This window comes from Leuciscus leuciscus, assembly GCF_965113295.1.
Source record: "Leuciscus leuciscus genome assembly, chromosome: 16".
NCBI classification, from domain to species: Eukaryota; Metazoa; Chordata; class Actinopteri; order Cypriniformes; family Leuciscidae; genus Leuciscus; species Leuciscus leuciscus.
Genome location: NC_138740.1, coordinates 20,934,772 through 20,955,624, shown reverse-complemented (window position 1 = coordinate 20,955,624; position 20,853 = coordinate 20,934,772). Strand labels below are relative to the sequence as shown.

The 20,853-nt window shown below is 38.4% G+C and overlaps 1 protein-coding gene and 1 long non-coding RNA gene across 7 annotated transcripts in view; both read right to left on the bottom strand.

The window, feature by feature from the left end:
* The window catches only part of ankhd1 (ankyrin repeat and KH domain containing 1), a 58,776-nt gene that overhangs the window by 31,148 nt on the left and 6,775 nt on the right, over positions 1 to 20,853 (bottom strand). For all 6 annotated transcript variants that reach the window (XM_082140513.1, XM_082140514.1, XM_082140515.1 and 3 more), the window contains exon 2: positions 3,159 to 3,312. In XM_082140513.1, coding sequence (XP_081996639.1) covers positions 3,159 to 3,312 — 154 coding nt within the window. The remainder of the gene's footprint in view (positions 1 to 3,158; positions 3,313 to 20,853) is intronic.
* LOC309477332 lies at positions 12,087 to 12,780 on the bottom strand. The gene is made up of 2 exons (XR_014198608.1): positions 12,641 to 12,780; positions 12,087 to 12,216 (listed from the first exon to the last, which is right to left on the bottom strand). It is a non-coding gene; the product is annotated as an uncharacterized lncRNA (long non-coding RNA).

The window sequence follows — 20,853 nt, the reverse complement described above, 5'->3', positions numbered from 1 at the left end:
GCCTGCTCGCACAGGTAATTTAGCCGATTTAATTTGATTTGCATGTGAAATGCAAATCTGCAGTGTGGCCTTTCTGGAGTTATTTATGTTATTTCTTAGTTTTATTGATCAAAAATGTTTTTATACATTTTCTTCTATATCTTTGTGTGATTTTCTGTACATCGCGGCTTTGAAACGTTAAAGCCCCGCCCCAATACACATGATTCGACTATTAGTCGACTATAGGCAAGACATGACGATTCTGATTCGACTATGAAAATCCATAGTCGGGGACAGCCCTAGTCTGTTACAACCCTCTACAATGGCAGTAAATAACTCGCATGAGAACAAATTTCCAATGGCTAGTAAATTGTACAATTTCAGATGCCTGTGAGTTAGAGGCAAAAAATAAGTTTAGTGCAGACATAATTTCATTGCTGCTTGGCTGATAGTGCCCTCTGTTGCTTTCTCTCACACACATGCAATGTGATAGAAAGAGAAAGACAGGGCCTACACATGCGACGTAAAGAGAATTGATGCGCTAGATCTAAATGCAGGGCTTGACAAGGACTGCCCGATGGCCGAGAGTTGACAGAACTGTCACTGTCCCAATCGGACCAGTGCTGCACCGTAATGAAAGTTTATCATTTGCACGTGTTAAGCCTTGCCAATTTAAAGGGGTCCTATTACGCCCTTTTACGAAGTCTTGATTTTGTTTTTGGGGTGTACTAGAATATGCTTTCATGCTTGATTGTTCAAAAACACTTAAACATTTTACATTACAGCTCGTCTCTCCCCAGTCTGTCGCAAACCTTTCAAAATACGAAACTGCTGTAATTGGTTAGCTAGCCCAATGTGTTGTGATTGGCAGCGCTTAGCGCGTGTTCTGGAAATGTCCTGCCCCTCCATAACTGCGAGTTCTTCTGCTCTAGTGTAAATATAATAGATGGCGGCAATTTCAATTCAATTCGAGCCCGACTCAGCCCCTGACAATGTTGCTGTTAACAAACAAGAGGATCGTCCAGATCGGATTTCATGCACCGACTGTGCAAGCACGGATTCATAGGACGTTTCAGAGTGGTATGTTTTTCTTATACATTATAGATACGATGTTATCCAACATTTAATCATGACATTTGTCGGAAAACTACAAACAGTAATCGATCACAAAAACATGGTTAATTCTGTTAAATAAAATGTCTCTCTTTGGAGTGGACTTTGAGCTTTGTATCCTTGCAGATCTTTTTTATGCTCTAATAGCAACATTACACAATAACTAAAAGTTGAAAAAGTGAAAAAGCATAATAGGACTCCTTTAAACATTCAAGCGCAAGAAGATGCGAAAATAACTCGCACATCCGAAGCGCACGCCCAGAAAGCCGCGTCTTGACAGCATGCAAATACTGAATTGATGCGATCGTGTAAGAAAAATGTCCATATTCAAAACTTTATCAACTAAAATAACTAGCTTCCAGCAGACAGCCTTACAGATTTAGTCCAAAAGAGTAACCCTTGAACTTGACGCACACAGTTGCCCAGCCCTGTTTGTTTGAACCACGAGAGGAGTCAAAGCTTACGCTACTCCTACATCCTACGTCATGCATCGTCAAGTGTTACTCTTGGCATCAGTCGACTTGCATAGGCCATCTACCGGAAGCTAGTTATTCATTTTAAATATGCACATTTTTAAATATACTCTTTATAATATACTTTTTTTTTTATATAAAAAATTAAATGGTGGGTCTCATAAGTAAATATAATTTATTCTGAAGCAATATTCTCAGTGTTCTATCAGCTTTTACATACTTAAATCTGCATATTTGTGATATTTACCCAAGGGCGTTATTTACCTTTATTAAAGGCCAATTTTTTAAACCTTATTAAATATGTCATATTTCATGTCAAATTCTTACATTTGATCACTGAATTCAGTTTTATTAATAAGGGCTGTTATCAAACAAATTAATTTACACTGTAAAATTACAACTGTAATAAATAATGTTATGAGATTGACGTTTAAACAAATGTAAAAAAAAAAATTAAAAGATACTTTTAAACATGAAACTAGGTGGCGGCAAGTGACGTCTTAATAAATTAGTCATTGAGTCATTCATTAAAATGATTAATTCAAAAGGCTGAATCATTCAATAACAAAACACTACGCTGAGTGTTGCTTTTCTTTTGTAACTATTTCGTCAGTGAAATAGAACAAAAAGCGTCAATATTGCATCTAAAATGTAAGTAACTACATATTAACTACTTGTTTATTAAACTATAAATTCAATCCAACATTTGCAATTCAGTAGAACAGCTCCCTTAGTCGTGTTATGTTACTACATACATACACACACACACACACACACAATAAGTCATGCTATATCATATGTTGTAAATAATAAAAAAACTCATTTAGAATTTTTACTTCAGTATGTTTCTTTGAGTTTGTGTGTGTTGTTACACTCATTTGTTTTGATTTCTCCAGTCTCTCACAAAGAGACAGGCAGCGCTAGCCTCAACAGCGCACGACCTTGCTACCAGAAATACACTATCCATTACCAATCGCTGTTTACACTGACTGTAATAAGATCAGAATCATTCTCACGTTTCGGGCTAGTAAACTTCTTTCACTTGCCACTTTAAAAAAATCCACTTGTCCCGGACAAACAGACAAGTGTTAATGTCGAGCCCTGTGTTCATTCATGATTTTTTTCGTGCTGTAAAGCGGAACAGGTGATCAGTTCATGTGCGCTCCGCACTGCCACTTGCTTGAACTGAGGCTCTACAGCGATCTGTGACTGTCACGCAACATTACAGCGCAGAAAAAGATAGCGACAGATCGAGAGACGTCTATGGTCTCAGTCCAGTCTCTGTGAAATTAGCCAATTTCCAATTTTTATTGTGCTTGCAATTTCAATACATTTTCTGCAGTCCTTAATTTTAGATTTATAAATATTTATGATTCTGTGGGGATTTTTGTGACAAAAAAAAAAAAAAGAAGCCATTTGAAGGATCTCTGTAACAGTTTGCTCTAAATCCTAAAACACAAGAAACGAAAGCACGCCTCATGCTCAGCACTGTGAAGACATGTTAAATAAACAAGTGTGAGCACATGCATGCAGAGACACAGGATAAATCTTTAGGCTTAATGCGATCACATCAGGGTTGGCCGGAGGATGTACCTGCTGCTTCGAGTAATGCCTCGAGCCGGGCCTGTGTTTCTGGGTCTACTGTTCTGAGGTCGGCTCCGTCTGCTGCGCTGGATAGGAGAAGCTCTGAAGCTGTCTTTAGTACGGGGTTATCCAGATCCTCCTGGTCTAGTATGAACGATTCCACCTGCATGGAAAGAGTCAGTGTCAGCAACTGTCTGCTTATGATATTTGCCAAAACAGAAAAGAAAAAAAGAAAAGGATGTGGTCTTGCACACATTTCTATATACCAAAATAAACTCAAAAAGCAACTTCAATTAGTCTGAAGAAGGGAATCTGGTTTTAAAAAGATTATCTTCTGTGAAATGGGCAGCATTTGTGTCTATCAGAATCTGCAAACTGTGGCCTGAATTGTGAAAAATGAATATGGCCTGCTGTGCTCCAATGAACACAGCGACTCAAGTGCTGAAATGATACAAGAGCTTCACACTGATCCTCAGATACAAAGTAGTGCTGCACGATTAATCGTATCGCAATCGCGATGTCAAGCCTACGCGATTATATGACGCAAAATGCTGCGATTTTATATTAAATAAACAAATTAGCGCTGTTAACGCAATTAACGCAGCATCTGTTAATTTTTGGCATCCTTTGGCTAGTGTTACATGATCCCGCTCTTATTCATGCAAATGATTTTAAACCATTCATGCGCGATAAGACAAAAAAGAACGCGCTGTCAGTGAATGTCGTCCTGACACACACACACGACCCACAGATAGACGCGCGCCAGTATCAAGTTCTCTTTCGCGGTAGAACGAACACACATGTATGCCAAAATGAACGCGCTGCCTGTGAATGTCCTGACTGTGACACACAGAAAGACTTGCGCTAATATCGTACGTGCACACAAAACAGTATGACCGAATACAGTTCTCTTTCGAGCTTGAACGAACAATAACACACACAATTATGCCAAAATGTCTTTTTGTCGAGTAACTTCATAACATAAGAGCAGTCTTATGATGAACGTGAAGAGTTGTGACTCGTGAGAGAATGAGGCGCGTGTGAGATCCGCATCTCTGACAGCAGCGGCTGGTCTTAAAGGGACAGTACACAGTAGCTGTCGCTAAAGTTAATCAAAGAACAAAGGGAACAGAGAAAAACACTCACTGCTCTTGACTAAATAACTTTTTTCCTTAGATTATCACTAATCTGTGTGTGCATTTATTTTCCTTGAGAACCAAGCAAGTTGACTCATGAAACCATTTGTTTATTATATCGCATATCGCAATATTGACCTCAATTATCGCAATATGACATTTACCCCAAATCGTGCAGCCCTAATACAAAGTAAACCATACCCTCACTAACACCAGCACATTTCAGTTGTTTCTGGTAAAGAAACAAAACCTTTAGTCACACTTTAGTCAAACTTCCAGTTGAATAAATGACATTGCAAGTTAAATCTGATTAATTGGCATATCAACATTTGCTGAGGAAAGACTCTAAAGTAAACAAAAGCATTGAATAAACATGACAAAGTCAACATATGCCCATATTGGTACAATATGGACTATATGCCAGAAACGTTTGTCAATCTGTCTAAGGTATATATGATGTTGTATTGCATCTGAATTATTATTAATTGTTTATGTAAACGCAGAAAAAAAAAAAAAACGCATTTTGGTCGCATTTTTGCTGTATTCTTAAACGCTGTCAAGTTAAATGTAGTTCATCTTTGAATCACACGTCTCAACAACCCTACATTCTTTGTAGAGACACCCGACGTTCTTTTGCACTCTCCAGCTGTCTTTGAAAACAAAATGTGACCTGTGCATTTAGCTCATGCATTTTGTATGTGTGGTTTGATGAGGTGTAGTCACCTATAGTAGCAGCTGAAGCATTCACAAAGCATGCTTAAGCCCAACGAATACTTCAGTTTTGATGCAAACACTTAAGCCAAAAGTATACTTCCCTTGTCCATGTTCCACTCAGTCATCGGTAAATAATGCTGATGTCTGTGCACAAAATCAATGTGCAGCCCAGTTTTTGTGTCCATGTGGACTTGCCCGCTCAACTGTGCAGAAAAAGTAGTATACTTGAGTCTTTAGGTTATGCTTATTACTGCATTACAAAGTATAGGCTACTCCATATAGAAGACGAACGTACAGAATACATGCGGTTAGGCATATGCTATTGCAATTATGCACCTTAAAGTATGCATTAAAACCCAGGTACACTTGACGCTTTGAATGAAAGTCAGGGGGCATGATTAGACATGCTGATTTAAAAAGTGTTATTAAAGTCGTGAATAAACAAAAGTAGTGGCAGATCTTTTCTTTTGTATTGTGACATACACAGGGTTGCTGTACACTTTTTAAAGTCAAATTTAAGGCTTTTTAAGACCTTTTTAAGACCTGAAGAAATCAAAATTAATACCATACATTAGGGGTGTGCAATATTGACAAAAATATATCTCGATATTGTTGATGATAATTAGATGATATTTGACTGTTTTTGTTCTGGTGCCATGGCTGGTTTAGGCCTGTTGTTGACAGCTGACTCACGAAGATAATCATATTTTTCATATTCTATGCAGTGGTCAGTTCACAGCTGCAGTGACCGAAACTAAAAAATATTTTATTAAGGGGCAATATTTGCCACCTTAAATTGATTTCCAGGGCCATTTTCACCTATATATGGACATTTTTAGATATATGTATCACCTTTTATGTAAAATTCTAACATTCAAATTAAATTCTATTAGAATAACACAATACCACTGTTACCAGTCAAATTAAATAATTAAATCAAAAGCCATCTTTACATTGCAGATGTGACAGAAGCAGCATAAGAACTGGCATTAATACATTTACACTGCATTTACAAATGCATAAATAAAGCTATGAGATTGTTTATTTTTATTCAACATTTAAATATGAAATGATTTCTAATTTTAATGTTTTAATTAAAGGGTACTTTAAATATGAAACAAAACCTGCCAGTAGGTGGCGGCAAGTCACTGTCTTAAGTGAGTCACTGTCTTAAATTCATTCAACCGACTTGTTCAAACGGCTGATTCGTTCAGGAAAGAGGGGTCATTGAATCATTAAATTGATTCGTTCACAAAGCACGGTTTTCAGTCCCATGATATAAATAAGAAAAAAACTAATTTGGGGTCATACTATAACTGCACACATTACGCAGTGAAAGCACGACGAGTGACAAATACGATGTCAGCTCGCAGTGCCTCGCACATCGCTAAAACAATTACAATATCAGCATAGACAGACAATACATATCGCACACCCCAACGCACAAAAAATTTACTTACAATTGAACTTACATATACCCATTTTCTTCTCTCCTCCTTTCACGTGCAGGAGACAGACATAATATGTTGCCGCAAATTATAACGTGAACAAGCAAATCCACAAAGAAAGAACAATAAAAAAAAAGTACGCTAATTACATAGTTTTAATTTGGAAAGCATTTAGATAGGCCTATGTCTAATTCAAAGGGTCTTCTAAAATTTCAGCCAATTTTATATAGCCTTAAATTTAAAAAAAATCTAATTTAAGACTTTGAATTGTAGCGGATTGAAAAATGTAGGACTTTGTTCTATCCATCAGCTGCTGATTGGATTGAGATATTGGCGTTGCACTGAAAAATAAATGCAAGCTCGCAGTTGATTGTGGAGGAGTTGACTAAATTGTTGGAGAAGTCTGGCAATAAAACAAGAACGCTTATCACGCTGTCATGTTCTCACAATAAAAGAGTAATTTAAAACTACAATTAACTGTCTGGTTTCAACAACTTTCATTTCGGAGCAAAGAATCAGCCTTTAAATTTAAAAGAAATAAGATTTGACATTTATTGTGATAAGGGCAGTAACAACTTATTGATAAAAGAGATAATAATCGATAATGAAAATCGACAACGAATGTCAATAGATTAGTCGCGTCTGCCCACTGTGCACGGAAAACTTACGCCAGTCGCAACAAATTACAGCACTGAATAACGCATTTCTACGGACAAAATGCATCTAAAAATAGTGGAGGAAACTGAGTGAGCTGCTGCTGGAAAGGTATGTGATCCAAGCTCCTGCTCAAAACATGAGAATTATTTATTTTAAGCTTCAAGCTAATGCATAAGCGTGATGTTTAACATGGCTTGCCCAGTCAGGCACCTTGACAGATGCGTGTGCGGTTTAATGTGTGATGTTTCCTCAGCGCATAACTTTAATTTGATCATTATATCCTTATCTGTAAATGTTACAAATTCAAGCAAGTATTTCCATTTTGCATGAAGGCTCTACCTGACAGTCCTGACAGTTAAACTTTAGACTTTACTGAATGAGTCCCAGATTGCGAAAGGGTGCATCAAACAGACGAGATGCATTAGAGAGGGAGACTATTAAAGGGGTGGTATAATCCCCTTTTCACAAGATGTAAAATAAGTCTTTGATGTCCCCAGAGTGAGTATGTGAAGTTTTAGCTCAATATACCCCACAGATATTTTTATATAGCATGTTAAAAATGTTACTTTTTGAGGGTGAGTTTTCGTGTCTGTCCCTTTAAATGCAAATGAGCTTCTGCTCTTGGCACAGGGGGGCGGAGATACAACAGCTCATTCTTAGCAGCTTCGATTACCTCACAAAGCGACATGCACTGAAAATTTCAAAACCTTTTAGCCTTTTATGTTCAAACCGAGTCAGAAAAAGATGGAGAGACTCAAGAAGTGACATTATGTAGACAACATTTCTGAATGGTTAGTTGATGATGTTATGTAGCTTATGTGTAGTTATCATCTAGTAACATTCTGTAATGATAATCTACAAATTGCTTTCCCGGGGGCGGGTTTATGTAAATTTTAGGGTTGGTGATGTCACTAACCCGGGAGGAATGTCGTGTAGTCCCTACCAGTAGTGTGTTGTAGTCCTATAAAAGCGATTTCTTTAACCCTTTCACACGCAAGTTTAAAATATTCTGTCTGACCCCCCAGCGTGAGTTTTTCAAGCTGACCGTTATTTAGATTGTGTCACTTTATGGTTTCCATGGTGATATGTGTCATGTGACACACCGCAGCAGCAGCGCTGAATAAATGATGGTCTGCTTTTATGTATTTTTCCTTTTTTATTCAAAATATTCACAAAATGTTAGCTATGGCATGAAATATCTGATATTCCGATTGTCAAAATTGTTTTGTTTAAACACCTTTATAACAATCGCGTTAGTTGAGCTGTATGCGCGATGGGCGCCGCCATGTTAGTTTGTGCCGCAAACGCAGGTCAGAGAATCGAATCTGTTGGATTTACAACACGGGAATTCATCCACTTCTCCCGAAATACATAAAAGTAAGTGGCTGGTGAACTGGGAGAAGAATAGTCTAATTAGTAAATAAATGAAAACAAATTAGAATAGTAAAATGTCTAATTATAATGGAAAGGATTATTATTGCCTCTTCCATAGACATCAGTGTGTATTTTACAAACTCTAAATGTATTGTTTCTTTAGTACTTGTGTGAATTTATATGTCTGAAACCTAAAATAAACATTATGTGGTTGAAAACACTGAAAAGTTGTGATATATGACAGCTCTGAGCGCGCCTGTCTCTGGCTCAGGGCCAGCCAACGCGCGAAAGCACATTTGAATTCAGCAGTTGATCACGTGATGCACTGACCGTTCTAATCACACCGGTGTGATCGTACGCTCCAGGGACCAGCCTAGACTGATCACACCGGTGTGATCGTACGTGCGAAAGGGTTAAAAGCAAATATCTTCCTTTGCTTTGAACTTTGAGCGTTGTAAATTTGCAGATGTTGTTTATGCTAAAACAGCAACATTACACACTAACTAAAGTTAGAAAAGTGAAATAATCAACCACCACTTTAAAGGTGCAGTGTGTGATTTTTAGCGGCATCTAGTGGTGAGATTTGCGAATTGCAACCGGTCAATAACTCGCGGCCTTTCCTTCAAATTGCAAACTCGAATGAGAAGCTACGGTGGCCGACGTAGGATCGGAAGATGTCGTCGTCTGAGTCAGCAGAGAGTAGCAAGTCAAGCAATGAGGTTTCTCTATATTATATTTTATATTAAATTATATTTACTTAATTATTCAGTAAAACCACATGTTATTGCGATTGTTATTTTTACTTGTTTATCATTGTGTTAGTCTTTTATTCACTGACTTTACCATAGCTTGTTTCCATGCTAGTTAGTATAAGATAAGAGCATCAAAGCAGCTAACTTAGGTAAGGGGAAATAGCTAACGTTACGATGTCCGAGGCGTCGTTCAGACAGCATGTTTTTCTCCACGTTTGCCGCGTCAGGGGCAACCTGAGTATTCTGCTGCGTCTTTTTCTGCTGCTTCTCATTCAAGTTAGTGACGAAACGCGCTCTGTAGGGCTCTGTTTGCTGTCGGCTACGGTAGAAACATGACGTCACAGTATGTCGACCTTCATAGAAGGGGGTGGCCGCGGTTATGTAGATATAAATGACTCATTCTAAGGTAATAAAAACATAACGGTTCATTAAAGCCTGGTTCACACGGGACGATTTTAAAATTGTCGGCCGATTTTCCAAACCTGAGAGACCCCACACACGGGTCTAACAGTTTTGGTCGTACAGTGTGTGGTGCGCAGCCACACGGCAAAATCAACATCACACACGAACCGATTTGACTCCCGAGCATTCCCAGTTCAGACGGGAAATCTCGCAAAATACCTCGAGATCAAACGTGACTTCAGAGTAAACAATCATGGCAGACGAAGAGGATGCAGTGTCGATAGTTTGTAGTTTGTTTTTAACCGAAAAAAAAACGTTATCAAAAGAAAGGCGATGATCTCTGACGTCCACCGGACTTTCTGGTGCGCGGCTGTTTTGATTATGTTTCCCGGTGCTTCCTCGCCGTTTCGTCACCTCGCTTTCTGATTGGCTACACTCCACAGTCCACAGGCTGCGTGCTCGGGGGACACCACACACACGAGAAGAAATCGGGCCAAATAAATCCAACATGTTGGATATCCCCGATTTGAGATCGGAGCGGTCCCGACGTCCTTCCGAGCAGATGAGAGCAGCCTTAACACACCACACACGGCAGGAATATCTGATCAGATTATTTTACGATAATCGGAACATCCTTAAGATTGTCGGAAGGGGTGAATCGGGGCTAAAATCGGCCTAATTATCCTGCCGTGTGAACCAGGCTTAAGTGAGGTCTTTATACACCACTGAAAACATAGTTATGGATCTTATATTGCATTTCTGTCAATAGATCCTCAGAAATATCACACATTGCACCTTTAATATTCAGCACAAAAATATTCATTTTTGCAGAAACGTTAAATTTAGGTTTAAAAGTCAACATGTAATTCAAGTATTTTATGAGAGTGGCAACTGTAAAGGGATAACAGCGTGTAATTAAATGTAAAACGTTTCTTACATTTACAGGATAAAGAAATGACAGTAACAGGTTCAAAGTGAATGTGTGTGTTCCTGCAGAACATTCCTCTTATCGGTTAACAGTTTGTGTTTTAATTTTTCTTGATTTATCTTTATTATCCTCATTTTTAATGTAGGAATTTAAACTTTTATTTTGCTTTATAGCTCTTTTGCATATAGCATAGATATACAGTGGGGAGAACAAGTATTTGACACTGCCGATTTTGCAGGTTTTCCCACTTACAAAGCATGTAGAAGTCTGTGATTTTTATCATAGGTACTCTTCAACTGTGAGTGACGGAATCTTACAAAAATCCAGAAAATCACATTGTATGATTTAAGTAATTAATTAGCATTTTATTGCATGACATAAGTATTTGATACATCAGAAAAGCAGAACTTAATATTTTGTACAGAGACCTTTGTTTGCAATTACAGAGATCACACGTTTCCTGTAGTTCTTGACCAGGTTTGCACACACTGCAGGAGGGATTTTGGCCCACTCCTCCATACAGACCTTCTCCAGATCCTTCAGGTTTCAGGGCTGTCGCTGGGCAATACGGACTTTCAGCTCCCTCCAAAGATATTCTATTGGGTTCAGGTCTGGAGACTGGCTAGGCCATTCCAGGACCTTGAGATGCTTCTTACGGAGCCACTCCTTAGTTGCCCTGGCTGTGTGTTTCGGGTCGTTGTCATGCTGGAAGACCCAGCCACGACCCATCTTCAATGCTCTCAAACACGGCGAGTGGAGTTTAGACCAAAAAGCTCTATTTTTGTCTCATCAGACCACATGACCTTCTCCCATTCCTCCTCTGGATCATCCAGATGGTCACTGGCAAACTTCAGACGGGCCTGGACATGCGCTGGCTTGAGCAGGGGGAACTTGCGTGCGCTGCAGGATTTTAATCCATAACGGCGTAGTGTGTTACTAATGGTTTTCTTTGAGACTGTGGTCCCAGCTCTCTTCAGGTCATTGACCAGATCCTGCCGTGTAGTTCTGGGCTGATCCCTCACCTTCCGCATGATCATTGATGCCCCACGAGGTGAGATCTTGCATGGTGCCCCAGACCGAGGGAGATTGACTGTCATCTTGAACTTCTTCCATTTTCTAATAATTGCGCCAACAGTTGTTGCCTTCTCACCAAGCTGCTTGCCTATTGTCCTGTAGCCCATCCCAGCCTTGTGCAGGTCTACAATTTTATCCCTGATGTCCTTACACAGCTCTCTGGTCTTGGCCATTGTGGAGAGGTTGGAGTCTGTTTGATTGAGTGTGTGGACAGGTTATACAGATAACGAGTTCAAACAGGTGCAGATAATACAGATAATGAGTGGAGAACAGGAGGGCTTCTTAAAGAAAAACTAGCAGATCTGTGAGCAGGAATTCTTACCGGTTAGTAGGTGATCAAAAACTTATGTCATGCAATAAAATGCTAATTCATTATTTAAAAATCATACAATGTGATTTTCTAGATTTTAGTTTTAGATTCCATCTCTCACAGTTGAAGTGTACCTATGGTAAAAATTACAGTCCTCTACATGCTTTGTACAGGGATGCAAATACATGTATGGTCAAAAAAGAAAGAGGTTATCGAAGCCCTCGCCCCCCGGCAAATATCCAGATACTTACATAATTGTGATGAATTTAATCCTTTGTAAGTTATCATTTTGCAGTGTAAGATTACAGTTAACACCTTTAAATATGACATAAATGTATTATGTATTTTTATTAAACTTAGTGAGTGTATAAATCAGCAGCAAAAAGTAATTCTTGAGAAAATCTGCACAGTAATTTTATAAAATCTAAACATGTTAATAAAAACAAATTACTATTAGTACTCTTATAAAATTCAATCAGGCAATCATACATTTCACAATTTTATATTTATATATGAATGTCAAGAATTCAGAAGTGTATATATTTATATAGCCTACACTACACTGAAATAATATACAATTAAATTATGCTTATTTTAAACGTATTGTGCAGGCTGCGGGAGGCGCCGAAAAGCGCGCTGTTTGCAAGTAGGAAAACCTGCAAAATCGGCAGTGTATCAAATACTTGTTCTCCCCACTGTATTCACTACATATGTTTTCATAGCATTTAGTTGACACATTTGTTTGAAGGACAGCATTAAGCAAGATGTGGAAATTTGCCCCCAAAAAAGGAAAACTGGGCCTTTTTTTATCCGATTAATCTAAGAAATAATCAGCCAACTAATCGATAATGAAAATCGTTAGTTGCAGCTAAGGGTGGGGGGGGGGGAACGATTCTTGCATTGCGATGTGGACGTGGACGATTCTGAATCGTAGTATACTTGACACAAATGTCAAAAAACGATTTTCTAAATGTTACTTGATAACGTAATGTTGACGGAACGCAAAAGGCAAAACTTCTGTTACATACGAGAAACATCAAATGAAACGAAACCGCGCTATCCGTTTGAGCTGCGCTATGCAGCACGAGCTCAGAACAGGTTTACCCATGGGCCGATCTCAATCACGCGACACTAATTACACAGTGCTGGGAGATCCAGTGAGAAAGCGTTTGAATTCACTGCAGAATTAATAACATCGCAGCGAGATCTAATTGGAAGCATTCAAATTTGTCACAGAATTCTGTAATAAACCACACAAGTCAGATCAAACAGCGCTGACGTGGAAACCAGGACAACCTTGAAAGCTTCCACCAAACTCGGAAAAGGCAAAGCAAATTACAAACTCTATCGCCAAATAAAATATTTATATAAATACACTAAAATATATTGGAAGTAAATTCATTATGGATCATTACAAATACTTTGCTTTAAAAGTACCAAGTAATCACACAGTGAGAAAAAAGAAAATCCTGTAAAGAAAAAAAAGATGCAACGATAATCGTTTTATCATCGCAGCCCTCTGAATTGTAATCGAATCGTGAGGTGCCTAGAGATTCCCACTCCTAGTTGCAACCCTAGTGATAATTATCGATAATGACTGATATGAACATTTTTATTGTGATAAATTTTTTTTGCCCATATCTCCCAGCCCTATGGTGCATATGCTAATTTTAAATCGCAATAAACAGGCATGTTTATTTAATCGCATGTACTCTACAGTTACCAAAGTGCGCATATGCTTGTGCAGTTCACGGATGACGTGTCACACTCCTGGAGTGGTGTGCAGATTCAATTCAACATGGTGGTGAAAAAGGCATCACATTTTTGGGGAATGTTGACAGCAGCATGAATATAGTGCAGTATATTCATGGTCTAAAACATCAAATTGGAGATATTTTTAAATGAGTCAAAAAAATAAAAATAAACTGATGCCGAAAACCAAAGAACCAGCAAAGAGCTTGTGCTGGAAGAGCTTGAAGGTAGAGCTTAATATTCTCAGCAATAATCAGAATAATGAAAATTGCATGTACAAAGGAGAGAAACGTTTTGAAAAGGTCATCTAAACATCTTCCATCCTTAATTCTGATTATTGAAAATAATTACATTATTGGTTCACATGTAAACTTAGTAATTGTGATTAAACATTGCATGGCCAATTTTGTTTTTTTAATTAAATGCATACATGGATGAATAATTTACAATAAGATCTTTAACATGCATTTACAAAACAGAGTGAATTTTCTTGGTGACTTTAAGGTGTTAAAATGCCTATTCCATGAGCCTCTACAACAATAATGCTGCAGCACATGGTGTGTCCCCTTGAACAGGGACAGGTAATTACCACAAATGAGGGCACTAGTCACAAAGTTCACATCAGCCACTAGGCCTACCCCTCTCTTAAACGCAGCTGGGAGAAAAAGCTGCATGCTATTTAGGCCCTGAGCCTTTCAGCCTTTGAATTACTGTAAGCATTAAGATGAGCTGATCAGCGGGTTTCCCCCCTCCCTCTACTCTCCCTGTGCCCTTGACCTCCACACACCTCTCTTAACACCCGCAGGGAGGGTAGGACATCCCACACTGTGAGGTACTGGGAGGAACTGGACTGCTTCTTAACGTAGGCAGAAGCACATTGATGGCTACCAACCTGGGCAGGCTAGACCAGCACAGTGATCTCAAAAGCCATCAGAAGAGTTTTCAGAAAGTACAGGTATACCGAAATTTTTATTAGAGACAATAAAAACAACTGTGCATCAAAACCACTTCTCTTTCCTGGTTAAAAAAAATTAACTTAATTTTCAAAAGTCAACGAATTTGCGACAGCTGAATGTACATTTGACAAGCCAAACATGCAAGTTAAGTAATTTAAGCCACAAAATTAACTTAATTACACAAAATAAATACAATGAACTACGCAAAAAGCATTTAGAACTTCTCCAGCACATTTTACCCAAAAACCAAACATAGTTCACCCCTTAAAACACATTATTACATCTGTTAAAAACTTTGGCTGTCAGTTTGGAATATTAGAAATAAAAACATTGACAACACACTCATGGACAATCAATGAATTCAATAAATACTTGCCGGATAAGAAATAAATTAAATCAATAAAATCAAAAAGAGATATTTTACCTAAAAGTTACCTAACTTGAAACTGATTAAAACCTGTCGAATAAAAATGTTGATGTCTTTCAATATGTTTTATCAAATTTCCTTCAGTTACTGATTTTAATAGCAATTTTATCAGTCCTATCTGCAGATTTTGTTAGTGAACATCCTTCAACATGTTGGTTTTGACAGACATTATTTTTGCATGAAGTATGCAATCGGATTCTGACATTCCTGAATTTTTTTTAATTCTCGACTGATTTTTTTTTCCATAATTTTGTCAATAGATGAACTGTTAAATGAGTGATCTTGAGATGAGACAAGATTCCTAAACTTAATTTCCATGACTGTTCCAGTCATTTGTGATACTAGACTAAATAAGTCACAATTTTACCAAAGTTAAGAATAATATAAATACACAGCGGTGTCAAAGCATCTCCTAGCAATAAAGCCACAACCTTTAAAACTTGCATGGCAAGTGAGAGTTACAAAAGTTCAGCCAGGTCCAACTCAGCAAAATTGAACTCAGATCCCATGACGGTCACAGACCAAGATAGATAGATAGATAGATAGATAGATGTACACACACACACATACAAACTCAAAAGTTTGGAGACTGAGATTTTTTGTTTTTTAAAGTCTCTTTCAAAGCTGACCAAAGCTGAATTTGATTTAAAAAAAAAAAAAAAAAAAAAATTATATTGTGAAATATTATTGCATATTTAAAATAACTAATTTCCATTTTAACATTTTATTCTTGTGATGGCAAAGCTGAATTTGTCCAGTCTTCAGAGTCCCATGATCTTCCATTTAACATTCATTTTATTCCTGTGATGGCAAAGCTGAATTTCTCCAGACTTCAGTGTCACATGATCTTTCACAAATCAATATAATATGCTGATTTGGTACTCAATAAATTAGTCTTAATTATCAATGTTGAAAACTGCTGTGCTGCTTAATGTTTTTGTGGAAACCAGAAAACATTTTTGTACAACATGGGACATGAATCTTTGAATAGAAAGTTCAAAATAAAGTAATTTACAAGAAGGTTTTAAAGTACTAAAAAAAGTGCCCAATGAGATCTGTGCAGAGCTCGTATAATGCTACATGAACTTTGGCCATCACTCATACAAGGGCAGATCAAGTTCACTGTACTACTAATAATAATTTAAATACTCAGATATGATGTGAGAGAATCACACACTCCATAGTATATGTTTTGCCCATGTCTTTGGTTTTAACAGGAAACTTTCAAACATCAATCAAATAAATAAATGTCCCTCCCATTCATATCAGATATTATATCTAACAATGCAGAGTAACCTTGCACGAGTTTTGTTCCTGTGGTCTGCCACAGAACCCTTCAAAGAAAGTGTGACATCTGAGGTTGCTCAAATAATGCCTTTGTTTTTGAAATGCAAATAGAAAAGACAAGCATGCTTAAATAATCCAGTTGTAAACACTTGCTTCATGTAAATGGAGCAGAAGGCATTTGACGTGCATGAAGCATTCAATTAAATTCTGTTAAGCTAAAATCTGTTTGTTATTGCCAGTATAAACTGTTGATGAAGTTCTAGACTACCCTGAAGAAAATGCATCAAAGTTTTATCAAAAATATTAAGCAACACCACTGTTCTCAACATTGATAATAAGATGAAGAAGAAACATTAGAATGATTTCAAAAGGATCATGTGACACTGAAGACAGGAGTAATGACCGTTGGTGCTTGGACCCTAATAAATCAGCAAACTTAAGCATTTATGCATGCAGCCAACAAAAAACAAGATGTGCGGCGATTGTCATGTCAACCGCTCTGATGCCTATTCTGCACACTTTAGTACCGTATTCCACCCACAGTGGCAGAAGGACGCATTTATTTTACAAGCATTAATGTAAATGAACAAGATGAAAATCTTGTATTTTCTAAGAGAAAGAAACTATACTCAATTTCAAACCTTACAGAACAGTTATACAATTCAGGAGACCTTGGTTCCTGCCAAAATCTAGGAGGCCACCACCAGAAACACTGCAAAACACAAAAAAATATTCTGGTTGTTCTTATAATTATGTCAAGAGATTACCCTTTTTGTGTACTGAATAGGGGTGTAACGATACACGTATTCGTATTGAACCGTTCGGTACGAGGCTTTCGGTTCGGTTTTCGGTACGCATTTTCAAACCGAACAGTTCGTTGGACCATTTTTCCTGCCGACCAAAATTTCGTTATTTCAAATGTAGGGGCATTGCGCGTGGCAAGCGCACTCATAATGTAAGAGACGCCGGCGCGACCACAACATTGCCCAACATCAAATGGCAAACGTAATGCAAGCGGAACGAAACTGCTCGTTATTGTGTGGTTGAAGGACCGTTTATCAGTTTGGACCAGTGCAGCGCGAGTCGATCGTGATCATGCGACACTTGTTACTACACAGCGCTAATAAGAGATCCAGTAAAGAAAGCATTTGAATTCGCCACAGAAGTAATAACATCGCTGCGAGATCTAGTGAGAAACATTCACATTTCTCTGTTATTAACGGATCAAACAGCGCTGACGTGGAAACCAGGAAGAAACATTGTGCCATGAATGAACTATCCAGTGTCCACAGATCAGCAACATTCACCATGGATTTACTGTAGTAACACTAACTGCAACCGTGGAAGTTTGGCAGGAATAGTAGGCTATAATGCCTTCAAGTAACATTACGTCAGTTTTATTTTGACATTATAAATACAATTGCTGCCCTCAAATGTTAATCTGAACTTAAATAAACCTTTGTTTATAACTACTACAATATTACATTTCCTTTTTTCCAAGGAGCTGTTTTGTTTTATATGCTCCTAAGAAGAGTCAATTATAGCTCTAGAATTGCTCAAAGTAAAAAACGATCATACTTTGATGTTAGTTTTAATTTTAAAAAAAGAATAAAAATTAAATCAAGGAAATTTCTCTGGCATTTCTTTCTTTTTGCTGTATCAAATGTACCGAACCGTAACGAACCGAACCGTGACACAAGTCTATCATATCGAACCGAACCGTGAATTTTGTGAACCGTTACACCCCTAGTACTGAAGTTTCAAGACCAAGGAACTGGGAGGGGTCATACAATTTCAGATGAGATAAATATGAAGGACTGCCAAAAGGAGCTGACCCAAAAAGCAGGGTGAGTAAGGCAGCGAGGCCGGGCGTGGTCAAAGCAGAGAGCCCTTCTGCAGTAAGAGTAATTAAAAGCATACAGGAGCATTTGAATGTGCAGAGCTCTGGCGTGGCTGGAATTGTTGTGCTCTAGTCTCAGACTCTGGGAAGCATTTGTCTCAGGGTGTGAGTGAGAGAGAGAAGGAGAGAGAGAGAGATGAGGGCGAGACCAGAGGCTACGTCCAAACAAGTGACTCTCATTACCTCATCTCTGCACTGAGGGACAGACTTTGCGAGTGCTACACTTCCAGCAAGAGGCATGAACTGGAGGAGGTGGCACAATTCCTTTATTATTACGCACAAATACCTGACATGTCTGGTGGTTGCAGACAGGTTAAGGGCTGGTAACCCTAAACCATCATGAAAACAATAGGATGACTTGGTGAAATCAAAAACACTAGCTCATATTCCTACGTCTTGAGGTGTCGTTAAACAAAGTGCTTTTACTCAATATCTTGAGATGGGAAAAAAACACAAATGACAGGGAAATTTTAGCCATGCATGCAGGCTACCTGGCAGAGAGACTTCTGACAACAATAACATACAGTGTGTAAAGTCCAAAACAGCAACTCGTACAACGGTTCTGCACAACATATGACCCGTGTCTGCCAGGTTCAAACTACATATACAAACTAATCACAGCATATTTATCTGCTTGTGTTTTGAGGTCACATGTAGATGAGGAAAATCAGAGGAATTACATTTAGTATGGACATGCTCTTCAGATAAACACAGAATATCTGATAAAAAGCCTGTGTAAGGTATTGGTCTATCACATGTGTATACTAAAGGAAACATTCTCCCCAAAAATGTAAGTTTAGTCATTATTCACCATGTTGTTCCAAACCAGTTTGATTTAATTTCTTCTTCAATTCATAGTTATTCACTATTAATCTCAGCTGCAACAGATCCTAAATTACATCTCCATATTTATATATGGCACAACAAAGCGTCACAACAATGATGCAAGATATTCTTGGTTCTTGTGAGTCTCTCTTAACTGATCATGATGTGAGAAATATAAACAGGCATATATTTAAAATCACACAGCTGATATTGGAGAGCTGAAGACGACAATATTACGAAAATAACTTAAATTTCAGTCTGTTCTTCACACAACGTTCTAACATGACTTTAGAAGACTGGAAATATAGCGCATTAGTCATATAGACTTTTTTATGGTATTTTATGGGTTTTTATTATTATGATTTTTGAAGCTTAAAAGCCCCTGGTCACCTTTCGCTTATATTGTATGGAAAAGAGCAGCGTAAACATCCTTTCTAACATCTCATTTTGTGTTCTACAGAAGACAAATTCAATCTGGTTTGGAAGAACATGAGGGTGAGCACTTTAGAATCAAATTTATTGAGTTGGATAAAAAGGGCTAGCAATAGTGAGTGGTGCTGGAGCTGTGTAATATTGTGCTTATATTTAGGCTAAAGGTAGACCGATTCATCGGTTTTGCCGATATATCGGAATCGATAGTTGATTGGTGGAACTATCGTTATCGGCAAAAATCCATACCGACAGTTTTTCCGGGTTGCGTCCGTTGCTGGAGCGGCGTGCAGAGAAGTGTGCAGTCATTACACAGTACGGGAGCGCTGAGAAGAGACTGCTGGTATTATACAGTACGAGAACGAACCATCACTGGCACCGCGTGTTGTTTTTTGTAACACGTGAGGCTGCTCGCAGCACGGAGAGCGCTGACACTTCAGATGCGCATTTAAAACACTGACAGCAAAACGGTATGAATACAGGTGTCAGTGCTTTCTCTCCTTCCATGCAATAGATGCACACCCTTGAATGAGCGCGGCTTTCTAGTGCATTTACTTGAACTTCTTAGGTAATACCTATTGTTTAACCCATTTGAGAGGCGGCCAAAATCAGAATTTAAAATGGATTGAATAAAGCTCTACGAACATGACGTGCGATGCCGCGCTGACTGACATGTATGCACATGAATCACTGTCACACGCACAAGCTCAGAGCAATATTGTAAGTTACTGCATGATAATACATTTTTAACTAGCTGAATAATAATGCATCACGACACACAGTCTCACTTTTAGTTATGTCTTAACTATTATAGTATTTCGAAGGGCAAAAACATGAACTTTTAACTATTGGCTTTACTTCAAGTCAGCTGTCACTGTAGCGCGAGGCCAGTAGCATATAGCATTACCTCCTAAGCCTGAGCAAACTCGAACACGTCGAGCTAGGCGGGCGTGGTTTCAGCTCCACCCACGCCTCGCCTCTTTGACCATATTCTGTTATCCGGGAGTGATACGCGGCCAAGATGGCGACGTCCGGCTACGCTCACTTTAGGCTTCAAAAACGCTCTTCAGAAATCTACAGGTGAAGTCACGGACACTACGTCCATATTTTTTTTACAGTCTATGGTTTATATCCAGCTGGTCACTTTTATGCATTCATTAGCCGGCAAAGTTGCATGTTTAAAGCTAGTGATGTGATTGCTTTCTCAACGTGACTTTTTTCTGCGCCGAGTCGAAGTGCTCCCGAGTCCCAAGTGCTATTCCGCATTACATTATAGTTATCCTTTTTACCCGCTTAGAAAAGCGCCACGTTTTATTTTGTCTCACCATACTTG